The sequence below is a fragment of the Oncorhynchus mykiss genome, chromosome 15, assembly GCF_013265735.2.
Source record: "Oncorhynchus mykiss isolate Arlee chromosome 15, USDA_OmykA_1.1, whole genome shotgun sequence".
NCBI lineage: Eukaryota > Metazoa > Chordata > Actinopteri > Salmoniformes > Salmonidae > Oncorhynchus > Oncorhynchus mykiss.
The window spans coordinates 48,263,146-48,277,502 of NC_048579.1; the positions used below are offsets into that span (position 1 = coordinate 48,263,146).

The following is a 14,357-nucleotide window of genomic DNA, read 5'->3' on the forward strand; positions in this document are numbered from 1 at the left end:
GCTGGTCTCAGACGACCCTGCTGGTGAAGAAGCCAGATGTGGAGGTCATCGGCTGGAGTGGTTACACTTGGTCTCCGGTTGTGAGGCCGGTTGCATGTACTGTCAAACGTTGTAGGAGGTTTATGTTCGAGAAATTAACATTAAATTCTCTGGTAACAGCTCTGGTAGACATTCCTGCAGTCAGCATGCCAATTGCACATTCCCTCAAAACTTGAGGCATCTGTGGCATTGTGTTGTGTGACAAAACTGCATATTTTAGAGTGGCTTTTTTTTGTCTGAAGCACAAGGTGCACCTGTGTAATGATCATGCTGTTTAATCATCTTCTTGATATGCCACACCTGTCAGGTAGATGGATTATCTTGGCAAAGGAGAAATGCTAACAAGGATGTAAACAAATTTCGGCATAAAACAGTCGAGAAAAATAAGCTTTTTGTGCGTATGGAAAACTTCTGGGATCTTTCAATTCAGCTCATGAAACATGGGACCAACACTTCACATGTTGCGTTTACATTTTTGTTCAGCGTAGCTACTGTGGAATTCCCTTTTCCTACTACCTTCATTTCACCTCTTTTCACCAGACGAGTGGGTTGTGGAGCGTGTGGACTAGGTACCGGAGACTAGGTAGTGGGATGGAGGAGAAGTGGGTGACATGATGTGTTATTGATAGTGCAGTAACTACATTTGAAAATGAACTGGGAGTTAAACCTAGTTCCTGAACCCGCCCCTGAGCAAGGCAGTTAACCCGCTGTTCCCCGGGTGCCCAAAAACAGGGATGTCGATTAAGGCAGCCCCCCTGCACCTCTCTGATTCAGAGGGGTTGGGTTAAATGTGGAAGACACATTTCAGTTGAATGCATTCAGTTGTACAACTGACTAGGTATCCCCCTTTACCTTTCCAATTATCCACAATATTGTAGATGTTATCTCCTTATCTGCAATATTGAAGTTGTTATCCCAACATTTTGCCAAGAGGTTACCTCCATTATATAAGCCACCTAAAAACACACCGTCTAACTTTGTGCCCAAAGAACTTAATTCAATATTTTTGATGTAAAATGAATGTGTGGTTTCCGCACATGTGTTGCCTCCCCGAGTGTGAGCTTACCAGGCCAGACCAATCACAGCCGCCAATGATGCTGATGATGAGAATGCCGAATACGATGACGTGTGTGTGTGCGCGTGTGTGTGGAGTAGGTGACTCTTGCTCTGGATTCAAGTTTCTTGAAGTGAACCTCATCCCTGCTAATGGAAAAGCAGGACTATATTTGGAGGGGGTGATGTCACAAGTGGTTGACGGTGAAGCCTATATCTGTGGGAGAGCCTGTGTGTGACAGTGTGAGAAACCACTGACAGTAGCCTGTGTCTGTCTTAGGATCCACTGGCGATTGGGTTTAACTACTGAGGGTGAGTTGACCAGACGATTAGGATTCGTATTTGAACTGAGAGAGTTGGAGGCCAGGACACTTATACACCATACTATCCAAAGTATTTTTTTTCTGTTTTCCCTGTGGGGTTGAGAGTAGGCTGTTGTGTGGTGTGTCTGTTTGGTGGTCTTTGATTTCCACGGTTCTCTAGACCACAGAACTTTGACTGTTTCCGCTGTCATTCTATTATAAAGTATTCTAGTAGCATACACTGGACATATTGGATGGGTGTAGGTTACACTATTCACAGGCATGTGCATCCCTATTCCCAGGCATGTGCAATTCAATGGCGTGTGTGATTACTTACTTACTTACTTGATTAATCTTTTGTTTTCATGCAGGGATCTCGCGTGCACGATGTGTCACCTGAAGAAGCCCGTGTTCCTTCTCGTGCCTCTCGTGCTGCTGCGCTGTGTCGCCACCGCCCCTAGCAACAGGTGAGAGTGCAAAGCTGCCTCAGTTATTTCCGTTATTTCTGAGTGTCACTTCTGTGATGTACAATTACAAGTGTCGTTCCGTGTTGCCGAAAGTTCAATTGTCATTAGGAAGCGGGTTTAATTTGGCAAGTGAATGAATCACTCAACTGGTATAGCACTGGTGTTAAGCTGGCACATCCAGTAACTTGGCACATCCATCTTGAACCGTAACAAATCAATGAACGACGTGGGTAGTCTAACTCTAAAATCGGCTAATGACATTGATGAGATCATTGAGATGGATATCCATTGCAATCGTGACATCCAAAAGTTCGGGTTTTGTCTTACCAAGGCAGAGACAGGAATATGTGGTCGCGTAAATGTGATCAAGTGCGTAAAAGAGGGGGACTAGTGGCCACTCCATTGCGCCCTCGAGAATTGAGCTGATGTTTTGAAGTGGGCATCAGTCACCGGTCGGAGTGACGGTTTGGCTCTTTCCTCATCCTGATTCAGGTACTTCACCTCATCTAGTGAGCAGGAAAGCGCGCTCCCGGACAGAGAAGGCTGGCTCGTGCCCGGGATCGTCTCCAACCCCTTCCTCGGCCTCATTGCCGCACGACTACAGAGAGGGCTCACATCTGTCAACAGGTAAGGTTGCACCTATTTTATTGATTTGCTGATTGAGTGCAAATGTTGATAATTTTGCAGACACAACACTGTAAGAAAAGTATTATTTAGTAAATGGATCCACAGCCTGTTTTTAATATACTCAACTCGTCAGTCAAAAGTTTTATCAGAAATGTTATCTGAACATTTTTAGTTGGATCAGAATTTTCTCCAATTTAAGAAAAATCTAGGTTAGGGACACCCACACATTCAAATAGTGCTTTTAACATACAATGTTTTCAACCTACATATTTGACACATTGACATAAACATGATTACATTGTGCATGATAATTTTATACAGTCATTTATATTCAACATGTCCTCACCTGGGATTTGAACTTACGATCTCTTGGTTCCCAGCATCCCTATCTATGTGCTACCCCACCATGTATAAATGAACATGCACAATGCCATCATGTATGTGAACACGTGTGAAATATGTAGGTTAAAAACTCAATTTGGGCCAACTTGTAAGTTCAGGTAACACTTTGACTGGAAGTTGAGTAAACAAAACAAAAGGCTGTGGAAACCAGTCACTAAATAATAAAACAATTTACAGTGAAGATTCATGTGGATCAGAATTGAACTAAGCTGAAATTCGTGGGGGGGAAATCACCGAATATTTCAATTTATAGTGATAATAGTTAAATTAATTAAATTAAATTAATAAAATAAAATAATAGTGATCTTAATAATAATAATAATAGTTTATTGCTATTACTAGCATTGTTACTAGTAGCTGCAGTAGTGATATTATCATATTAGTATCATCTAGTAGGCTATTGTTATGGTGGTTATTTTTATCCACTTACCGACTGTATGTCTGGTAGGCCAATAACTTTGCTACATTTTCCTGATCTTCATCACTCTATAAACGTTTAGATAAGTAATGCATCATTTGCTTGACATATTAGATGAATTGATTGCTGTCCTCCCATATCCCATCAGCCACCACATAGAGAAAAGGAAGTGCAACACAGCTACCTGTGTGACCCAGCGACTGGCCGACTTCCTGACCCGCTCCAGCAACACCATCGGCACGGTGTACGCCCCCACCAACGTAGGCTCCAGCACCTACGGGAAACGGGATCTAGTGCAGCCGCCGGGCTATCTGCCTCTCTAGTCATGCATGGGTGGAAGCCCACAGATGTAGGATATGCTCAGCTGAAATGACCACACCACCTTGTATAGGCTGATGTATACGTTTCAAAACAACAACGATGGTTATGAATCATTAACTCGAGTTTTTGGGGTTATTTTATAAACTTCAGAAGAAAAAAAAAAGCAGTGCCTTTTGGTGTGGAATAATAACAAAGAAGTATTTGTTACACAAATCAGACTAGAGGCGGATGAGATACTTGTCTCTGTTCTGTGACCCCAACAGGTTCGACCCCACAATTGCATGTGAATAAAATGTCATGTAAAAAAAGAAAAAAAAGTAAACAGGTGCATAAGGCATATAAAATACACGTTTTGTCCTTCTGTTTGTCTGTTGTGTAGGTTATTATTTTTTATTTTTTTTGTAATAAAGTTGATAGATTTTTTTGAAAGTCATTGGTTACACTGCTGGGTGAAACTGCTGGGTCACACAGGTTTGCACTTCCTTGAACCAGAGTTACACTGTTAACAATGAGGCGGTGTGCTGTGTAGTAGGAAGACCACTTTGTGCTGCTCACCCTGCATTATCAAGTCTACTTCTGAGAAGCTTCCCAGTATTGTTTACAAAGCATTAAAAACATTCAAGCAACCAAGAAAAGTGCTAAAAAAAAATAGCCCATATTAACAATGCAGCCTGAGAAACAAGGTCCATGAAGTCAATAACTTGCTTGTAACAGATGACATTCATATTCTGACTATCTCTGAAACCCATTTAGATAATACCTTTGATGATACAGTGGCAGCAATACATGGTTATAACATCTACAGAAAAGACAGAAATTCCAACAGAGTCGGTGTTGCGGTCTATATTCAGAACCACATTCCTGTAAAGCTTAGAGAAGATCTAATACTATTGAAGTAATATGGCTACAGGTTCATCTGCCTCACCAAAAGCCCATTCTTGTGGGAATCTACTATAGACCACCAAGTGCTAACAGTCAGTATCTGGATAATATGTGGGAAATGCTTGATCATGTATGTAATATCAACAGAGAAGTATACTTTCTGGGTGATTTAAATATTGACTGACTCTCATCCACCTTCCCACTCAAGAAAACACTTCAAACTGTAACCAGTGCCTGCGACCTGGTTCACGGGTATCAGTCAACCTACCAGGGTAGTTACAAACAGCATAGGAATGAAACCATCAACGTGTATTGATCACATCTTTACTAATGCTGCAGAAATGTGCTTTAAAGCAGTATCCAGACCCGTCGGATGTAGTGATCACAATATAGTAGCCATATCTAGGAAAACCAAAGTTCCAGAGGCTGGGCCTAATATAGTGTATAACAAGTCATACAATAAGTTTTGTAGTGATTCATATGTTGATGATGTAAAGAATATTTGCTGGTCTGTGGTGTGTAATGAGGAGGAACTGGACGCTAATCTTGACACGTTTATGAAATTGCTTATTCCAGTTACTAATAAGCACGCACCCATTAAGAAAATTACTGTAAAAACTGTTAAATCCCCTTGGATTGATGAGGAATTGAAAAATTGTATGGTTGAGAGGGATGAGGCACAAGGTATGGCAATTAAGTCTGGCAGCCCAACTGATTGGCAAACGTACTGCAAATTAAGAAATCATGTGACTAAGCTAAATAAAAATAAAAAATAAAGTATACTATGAAACAAAGATAAATGATATATAGAATGATAGTAAAAACGTGTTGGAGCACTTTAAATGACATTCTGGGAAAGAAAGTCATCTCGGCTCCATCATTCATTGAATCAGATGGCTCATTCATCAAAAAACCCACTGATATTGTCATCTACTTTAATTAATGTTTCATTGGCTGGATAAACAAACTTAGGGATGACATGCCAGAAACAAACGTTGACACTACACATCTAAGTATATCTGATCAAATTATGAAAGACAAGAATTGTACTTTTGAATTCCGTAAAGTCAGTGCGGAAGAGGTGAAAAAATTATTGTTGTCTATCAACAATGACAAGCCACCGGGGTCTGACAATCTGGATGGAAAATTACTGAGGGAAATATCACCACTCCTATTTGCCACATCTTCAATTTAAGCCTACTAGAAAGTGTGTGCCCTCAGGCCTGGAGGGAAGCCAAGGTCATTCTGCTAGCACTCCTTACTTGCTCAAATAGCTGACAATCAGCCTGTTACCAACCCTTAGTAAACTTCTGGAAAAAAATTGTGTTTGACCAGATACCAGGCTATTTCACAGTAAACAAATTGGTAACAGACTTTCAGCACTCATATAGGGAAGCACACTCAACAAGCACGGCACTTACACAAATGACTGATGATTGGCTGAGAGAAATTGATTGACTTGATTGACAGTGCAACTTTTGACATTATCGATCATAGTATGCTGCTGGAAAAACGTATGTGTTATGGCTTTACACCCCCTGCTATAATGTGGATAAAGAGTTACTTGTCTAACAGAACACAGAGGGTGTTCTTTAATGGAAGCCTCTCAAACATAATCCAGCTAGAAGCAGGAATTCCCCAGGGTAGCTGTTGATAGGCCCCTTGCTTTTTTCAATCTTTACTAACGACATGCCACTTTGAGTAAGGCCAGTGTGTCTATGTATGCGGATGACTCAACACTATATGCATCAGCTACTACAGTGACTGAAACGACTGCAACACTTAACAAAGAACTGCAATTAGTTTCGGAATGGGTAGCAAGGAATAAGTTAGTCCTAAATATTTCCAAACCTAAAAGCATTGTCTTTGGGAGACGAATCATTCACGACTTAAACCTCAACTACATCTCGTAATGAATAATGTGGAAATTGAGCAAGTTAGGTTGACTAAACTGCTTGGAGTAACCCTGGATTGTAAACTGTGATGGTCAAAACATATTGATACAACAGTAGCTAAAATGGGGAGAAGTCCACAATAAAGCGCAGCTCTACCTTCTTAACAACACTGTCAACAAGGCGGGTCCTGCAGGCCCTGGTTTTGTTGCAGTAAGAGGGACTTGGGAAAATTGCAGTTGGTTAAGGACAGGGCAGCACGGCTGGCCCTTAAAAGTACATGTAGAGCTAACATTAATGACATGCATGTCAATCTCTCATGGCTCAGTGGAAGAGAGATTAACTTCCTCATTACTTGTTTTTGTAAGAGGTGTTGACAAGCTGAAGATACCGAGCTGTCTGTTTAAAATACTAGCACACAGCTCGGACACCCATGTATACCCCACAAGACATGGCACCAGAGGTCTCTTCACAGTCCCCAAGTCCAGAACAGACTATGGGAGGCGCACAGTACTACATAGAGCCATGACTACATGGAATTCTATTCCACAACAGGTAACTGATACAAGCAGTAGAATCAGATTTAAAAAGTAGGTAAAAATACACCTTATGGAACAGCGGGGACTGAAGCAACACAAACATAGGCACAGTCCCATGCACACACACACATGATAACATCGGCACTATACACACGCGTACACATGGATTTTGCGTTAGCAGATATGTGGTAGTGGAGTATGGACCTGAGGGCACACACTTAGTGTGTTGTGAATTCTGTAATGAATGTAATGTCATGTTTTTAAAATGGTATAAACTGCCTTAATTGTGCTGGACCCCAGGAAGAGTAGCTTCTGCCTTGGAAACAGCTAATGGAGATCCATAATGAATACAAATACAAACACTCCACATCATTAATAGTTTCAGACATGCAGAGACAATGCTGAGCTCTTTTATATCTTAAATAAAATTAACTTATCATGAACAAGCCAGTACGCTTATGAATACTTCTAAATGCTTTACAAATTATAATTAAATTGTATGCTCATAACTGTAAGACAACATGTAGACTCAATGAGGCATACATATTATACACGCAGACATACACTATAATACAGGAGTTACTCAACAGATACATGTCATTTCAGGTATTGGATCGGGAGGGTGTGACGCACTACATTAACCTGTGTTTGATTAATACCATTCCTCAATGCCAGCAGAAAATGACACCTGTATTCCACTGCTTTTTAACCCAGACATGAGAGGATATAAAAAAAATAGCACAGAGGTTAATTAAGCTGATGATGCCATGCACAGACCAACCATTAAGCCCCCAAACATGGCTGCCACTGTGTGATGGGGGTCAAGCTCTTCAAATGACGGTGTGTCAAGCTCTCCAAATGAATAACACGCACATAGCCTACCTCTAGGATAATGTACGTCAAGAGTAGTCAATTAGACAGGGGTCATTCACATCGACGGAGATGTTGTTGATGCATTGCAAAACTGATTGCTGATGAGAGTTGTCTATCAGTGACAATATCACCGGCGATACAATGACCTACTCCATTACACACACTCTCTCTCTCTCTCTCCATCCATCCATCCAACCAGCTAGAAAGTCATGCAGGCTGCCATCTATCACTCACACCACATCACCATATTCCTTCCATTTGGAGATCATTGCTTGCTGCTAATAGCTAGTTGGACATGTCTTTGAACAGCGCTCCAGAAGAAAAAGAAAAAGCCCTTCCGAACAGCTCATAGAAATGTTCGAAATAGGTATGAGGTCCAGAAATGAATCAAATACATCAATATCACAGCAGGGAGGGATAGAGTATGTATGAGAGAAATAACACATTCATTGTGGGTATAGCACCTTCAGATGCCAAGTACAACCTTTACTTTTCAGGCCACCTTTGGTCATTTGCCTCAATGGCTATTTAATACAGGCAATTTAAGTTGAGAATTGCCTTTGACTGAGGAGAGAACTATTACCCTGGAATACTTCTGGATATGTTCTATTATTATATTGAAACAGAAAACTCTGTTTTTTAAGGGTTCGTAATATAATGAAAGCGTCCAGGCCTTCAACCCTGTAAACAATGCAGATTTAAGATTTTTATTCAGATCCCCATGAGCTGTTGAAGAAGCAGCAGATGTTCTTCCTGGGGTCCACACAAAACATAGAACATGACAAAATACAGAGCACTAGTGGACAGGAACAGCAACAGACATTTAAACTAAGAACACCACGACTAAAGAACAATGCGACTATTTACTCAAAAAAATAAAAAAAATAAAAAAAATAAATAGTACTACTAAGAATAATGTGTGTGTGTGTGTGTGTGTGTGTGTGTGTGTGTGTGAGTGTAGTGTGTGTGTGTGTGTGTGTGTGTGTGTGTGTGTGTGTGTGTGTGTGTAGAGTGTGTGTGTGTGTGTGTGTGTGTGTGTGTGTGTGTGTGTGTGTGTGTGTGGGTGGGTGTGTGTAGAGTGTGTGTGTGTGTGTGTGTGTGTGTGTGTGTCTTCACATTCCTCATTGTTTCTTGAGGTGTTGTTTTATCTGTTTTTTTTAAACTGTTTTTTTTATTGCTTGCACGAGTTACCTGAGGTGAAAAAAAGAATTCCATGTAGTCATTGCTCTATACAGCTGTGTGCATCTCCCAGCCTCTGTTCTGGACTTGGGGACTGTGAAGAGACTGTGTCTCGTGAGGTATGTATTGGTTTTTGAGCTATGTGTTAACTGGCTGAACAGACAATTCTGTTCTTTCAGCACGTCAATAGTTCTTACAAAGACCGACATTGAGTGATGCAGTCAATCTCCCCCCCAATCTGAATCAGGAAGGACTGACATAATTGACATTTGCCCTCCATGTACATGTGAAGGCCAGACATGCTGCTCTGTTCTGGGTAGCTGCAGCTTTTCTAGGTCCTTTTTTGCCACACTTGCTCAAACAACTGGGCAATAGTCAAGATGCGACAAAATCAGAGCTTACGGGACTTGTTTGGTTGCATGTGATGTTAAAAAATAAGATCATCTCTTCATCACAGACAAACCTCTCCCCATCTTTACAACAATATAACCAATATGCCTTGACCCTGACAGTTTGCAATCTAAGGTAAGACCAAGAAGTTTAGTCTCTTCTACTTGCTCTACAGCCACATTATTCATAACCAGATTCAGCTGAGGTCTAGTACCTAGAGAGTGATTTGTGACAAATACATGGCTTTTGGTTTTAAATACTGTATGTTCAGGACAAGTTGATTCCTAGCCACCCATTCTAAAACTGACTGCAACTATTTGTTTATGTTTTTCACTAGCTGTGGATGCTGACATGTATCATGTTGAATCATCTGTGTACATAGACACACAGGTTTTGTTTAATGCTAATGGTAGATCATTTGTAAAAAAAAAACTAAAATAGAGAGCAGTAAAGGGCCAAGACAGCTCCCTTGTGGAATACCACACTTTACATGGTTTACTATAGAGAAGCTATCATTAAAGAATACCCTCCGTGTTCTATTAGGTAGATAGCTATCTAGCCATTAAATGGCAAAAAAAAAAAAAAAATGATGGTCAATAATATCTCATTATCGACATCTTTCAGCCAATCATCAGTCATTTGAGCGAGTGCATTACATGTTGCATACCTTAAGGGAACATTTCGGCATTTCGTGTATGATCAGTGAGAAAGTCCATATTGCAAATGTACGGTCCCTTACCCGACGTCCGAAATCGTTTGTAAAATTCGCGGTCGGCGTCGGGCCGTGCGGTAGGGCCAGACCTACCGGGAAGTCATCGAATGAACTTTGTCGGACTTTCGGTTTCCGTTTAAAAAAAAAAACAAGTTTCGGACCGTTTTTCCGCCGTCCCGGACACTCCCACCAGATGGCATACGGAATCATATGGCAATTTGGCAAAACATCACGAATCGCGACGGGGCCTTATTTCAAAAACTGAAAATATTTCGAAGCCGAAACTTGGCGAGCGTAGGTTTGGCTCAAGGGGCAGTTGGCCCCGAACGGGATGGCGTCTAGGCCTCGACGGTTTTTGAGCTACGGCCATTTTTCTGGGATTAAAGGCTTAAAATGGAAGTAGAGAAATTATTTTTCCACTTCAGGTCAAAGCCAAGGAGCCTCCGGTGTCAATAAAAAAAGAACCAGCCATTTATCTATCGTCATTTAAGAGAAACGGAACAATGACAAATTGGTGATGGTCACAAATAGGCGTTTTTTTTTTTCAACGGTTACAGATCCAGTTGCAGGGTGTTCATACGAATCTTTTTAAAGTGTGCTGCGGAGCTCTGCGACATTTCTGTGATTTTCTATGATTTTCTGAAATAACACAATAACCGACCATTAGAATAGTAGGCCCAAAATGAAGCCTGCCCCACAGTGTCATTTGCTTTTGAGTGACAGTGAGAGAACCGTTAGGGTGAGAAGAAAAATTCCACCACATGAATGTTCCTAAGGTCCTCCCGATCTCAACAAGCCTAACCTTGACCGTGTGGCATTAACCCTTCACAGTAAAACAGGGTTTTTTGATCTCACAGATTACAGTGTCATCTCTCCCCATAGGAATACATTGCCTGCACCCCTAATTTCAACCTGAGGCCTATGTGGGTTATGAATGCCGTATGAACCTGTCTTCGGTACCAGTCCATCAGGCCACTATGAGGTCTACCTGTGTCGATTCTAAGCTTCCTGGACCAACCGGAAGTGGTTAAAATGCCCCTAAAAGTGTTTACCCATACACTGCATGCAGTTTGATAGACATAGTGCATTCAACCCTGTGTAGATCAGTCAATTCTTAACGTAAGGACTTAAAACTCAGGATTCTGTAACAGCATACCCCAATGAGGATATGTGGTGACTTATAGCTTCCTGTGCCAACCGGAAGTGCCATAATTGGTGTCTCAGGGGCTGTTTCGAAGGGTTAAAAAATTCAGCTCTGTCCAAAACTTCATATATGTGATTAGGCAACCCCCATGAACTGTAAATCAGTCATTTTTCCCAAAAAAAATCAAAGGAAAAAAAAATTGCACTAAAACACAACTTGGATGGAGGGACGTATTGGGGTGCGTAGAGACAGACAGTGGCCGCAATAGTTAGCTTTGTTCGAGCTAAAAAAGAACGGTCGGACCTAGAGTTCCGAAACTTTAGAAACCTGTTCTAGACCTCCGGGCCATGGTGCGTGGCGAGTTACGTGGCTCTAGATGGTTCTCGGACCGAGAAACAGCCTCGTACATTCGCAATAACTTCAATTCATTTTTGCATCACGAAAATGACGACGTTTAGAAAAGTCTCAGAGACGCAAGGCTAGGTGCGTTGAAACCGGCTCGGCCCATAGAGACGGACCCCAAAGTTTCTGTCCGATAGCTCGTTCAAGGACCCCGTAGCAAGGCATGGAAATAAGTGGATTTTCAGCACCAATTAGGGTTTTTCTCGGACACCAAATGACCTATCGAGCCGAAACTCGGGATTCGGGGTCGCCTCACATAGGACTTCGCATAATGTCCGAACTGGACCCGCAGCTAGAACGTAACTATGTGTTTTACCTTTTTATTATGTTTTAAACTAGAGGCGCTGTGAATTATGGGACTGCTCTGACATATATGATAGTTGGCATCTAAATGAGTAGGAAACAGTGGGTTTGGTGTCATAATGACATCTAATTGACTGATGGACACTGACTTGCTAGTTGACTTTTGTACATTTGCAATATGTTTAAACAGAGAGGGACCATCACCAAAATGGCATTCTGAAATCAACACAAAAAATGGCATCACCATAGTCTCCAGACTGTGCTGAGTTCAACGAGCTATCCCGCTTGACCGTAGCTCGCTCGGTCTAGGCGCAGCAACCATTAGAATATTAGGCCCAAAATGAAGCCTGCCCCACAATGTCATTTGCTTTTGAGTGACAGTGAGAGAACCGTTAGGGTGAGAAGAAAAATTCCACCATAGGAATGTTCCTAAGGTCCTCCCGATCTGAACAAGCCTAACCTTGACCGTGTGGCATTAACCCTTAACAGTAAAACAGTGTTTTTTGATCTCACAGATTACAGTGTCATCTCTCCCCATAGGAATACATAGCCTGCACCACAAAATTCAACCTGAGGCCTATGTGGGTTATGAATGCCGTATGAACCTGTCTTCGGTACCAGTCCATCAGGCCACTATGAGGTCTACCTGTGTTGATTCTAAGCTTCCTGGACCAACCGGAAGTGGTTCAAATCACCCTAAAAGTGTTTACCCATACATTGCATGCAGTTTGATAGACATAGTGCATTCAACCCTGTGTAGATCAGTCAATTCTTAACGTAAAGACTTAAAACTCGGGATTCTGTAAGTGGCCATGTCAATCAAGACATGTGGTGATTTATAGCTTCCTGTGCCAACCGGAAGTGCCATAATTGGTGTCTCAGGGGCTGTTTCGAAGGGTTAAAAAAGTCAGATCTGTCCAAAACTTCATATATGTGATTAGGCAACCCCCATGAACTGTAAATCAGTCATTTTTCCCAAAAAAAATCAAAGGAAAAAAAAATTGCACTAAAACACAACTTGGATGGAGGGACGTATTGGGGTGCGTAGAGACAGACAGTGGCTCCAATAGTTAGCTTTGTTGGAGCTAAAAAAGAACCGTCGGACCAAGAGTTCCGAAACTTTAGAAACCTGTTCTAGACCTCCGGGCCATGGTGCGTGGCGAGTTACGTGGCTCTAGACGGTTCTCGGACCGAGAAACAGCCTCGTACATTTGAAATAACTTCAATTCATTTTTGCATCACGAAAATGACGACATTTAGAAATGTCCCAGAGTCGCAAGACTAGGTGCATTGCGAACGTCTCGGCCCATATAGACAGACCCCAAAGTTTCTGTCCGATAGCTCATTCAAGGACCCCGTAGCAAGTCATGGAAAATAGTGGATTTTCAGCACCAATTAGGGTTTTTCTCGGACACCAAATGACCTATCGAGCCAAAACTCGGGATTCGGGGTCGCCTCACATAGGACTTCACATAATGTCCGAACTGGACCCGCAGCTAGAACGTAACTATGTGTTTTACCTTTTTATTATGTTTTCAACTAGAGGCGCTGTGAATTATGGGCCTGCTCTGACATATGTGATAGTTGGCTACTAAATGAGTAGGAAAAAGTGGGTTTGGTGTCAATTGATATCCATTTGGTGTCATAATGACATCTAATTGACTGATGGACACTGACTTGCTAGTTGACTTTTGTACATTTGCAATATGTTTAAACGGAGAGGGACCATCACCAAAATGGCATTCTGAAATCAACACAAAAAATGGCATCACCATAGTCTCCAGACTGTTCTGAGTTCAACGAGCTATCCCGCTTGACCGTAGCTCGCTCGGTCTAGGCGCAGCAACCATTAGAATAGAAGGCCCAAAATGAAGCCTGCACCACAATGTCATTTGCTTTTGAGTGACAGTGAGAGAACCGTTAGGGTGAGAAGAAAAATTCCACCACTTGAATGTTCCTAAGGTCCTCCCGATCTCAACAAGCCTAACCTTGACCGTGTGGCATTAACCCTTCACAGTAAAACAGTGTTTTTTGATCTCACAGATTACAGTGTCATCTCTCCCCATAGGAATACATTGCCTGCACCCCTAATTTCAACCTGAGGCCTATGTGGGTTATGAATGCCGTATGAACCTGTCTTCGGTACCAGTCCATCAGGCCACTATGAGGTCTACCTGTGTTGATTCTAAGCTTCCTGGACCAACCGGAAGTGGTTAAAATGCCCCTAAAAGTGTTTACCCATACACTGCATGCAGTTTGATAGACATAGTGCATTCAACCCTGTGTAGATCAGTCAATTCTTAACGTAAGGACTTAAAACTCAGGATTCTGTAACAGCATACCCCAATGAGGATATGTGTTGATTTATAACTTCCTGTGCCAACCGGAAGTGCCATAATTGGTGTCTCAGGG

At 41.8% G+C, this 14,357-nt stretch overlaps 1 protein-coding gene across 1 annotated transcript; it reads left to right on the forward strand.

Annotated features, from left to right (window-relative positions):
• The first annotated feature begins 1,335 nt into the window (after positions 1-1,335).
• On the forward strand, positions 1,336-4,030 carry LOC110490846 (calcitonin gene-related peptide-like). The gene is made up of 4 exons (XM_021564282.2): positions 1,336-1,404; positions 1,766-1,861; positions 2,354-2,488; positions 3,457-4,030. Exons 2-4 carry the CDS (start codon positions 1,782-1,784, stop codon positions 3,629-3,631), a joined length of 390 nt encoding a protein of 129 aa, XP_021419957.1. The 5' UTR covers positions 1,336-1,404; positions 1,766-1,781; the 3' UTR covers positions 3,632-4,030.
• Positions 4,031-14,357: the final 10,327 nt, after the last annotated feature.

Coding starts and splice junctions, on each gene's coding strand:
- LOC110490846 (XM_021564282.2), top strand. CDS start 1,782: ATGTGTCACCTGAAGAAGCCCGTGTTCCTTCTCGTGCCTCTCGTGCTG. Junction 1,862..2,353: donor GCCACCGCCCCTAGCAACAG/GTGAGAGTGCAA, acceptor ATCCTGATTCAG/GTACTTCACCTCATCTAGTG. Junction 2,489..3,456: donor GGGCTCACATCTGTCAACAG/GTAAGGTTGCAC, acceptor ATATCCCATCAG/CCACCACATAGAGAAAAGGA.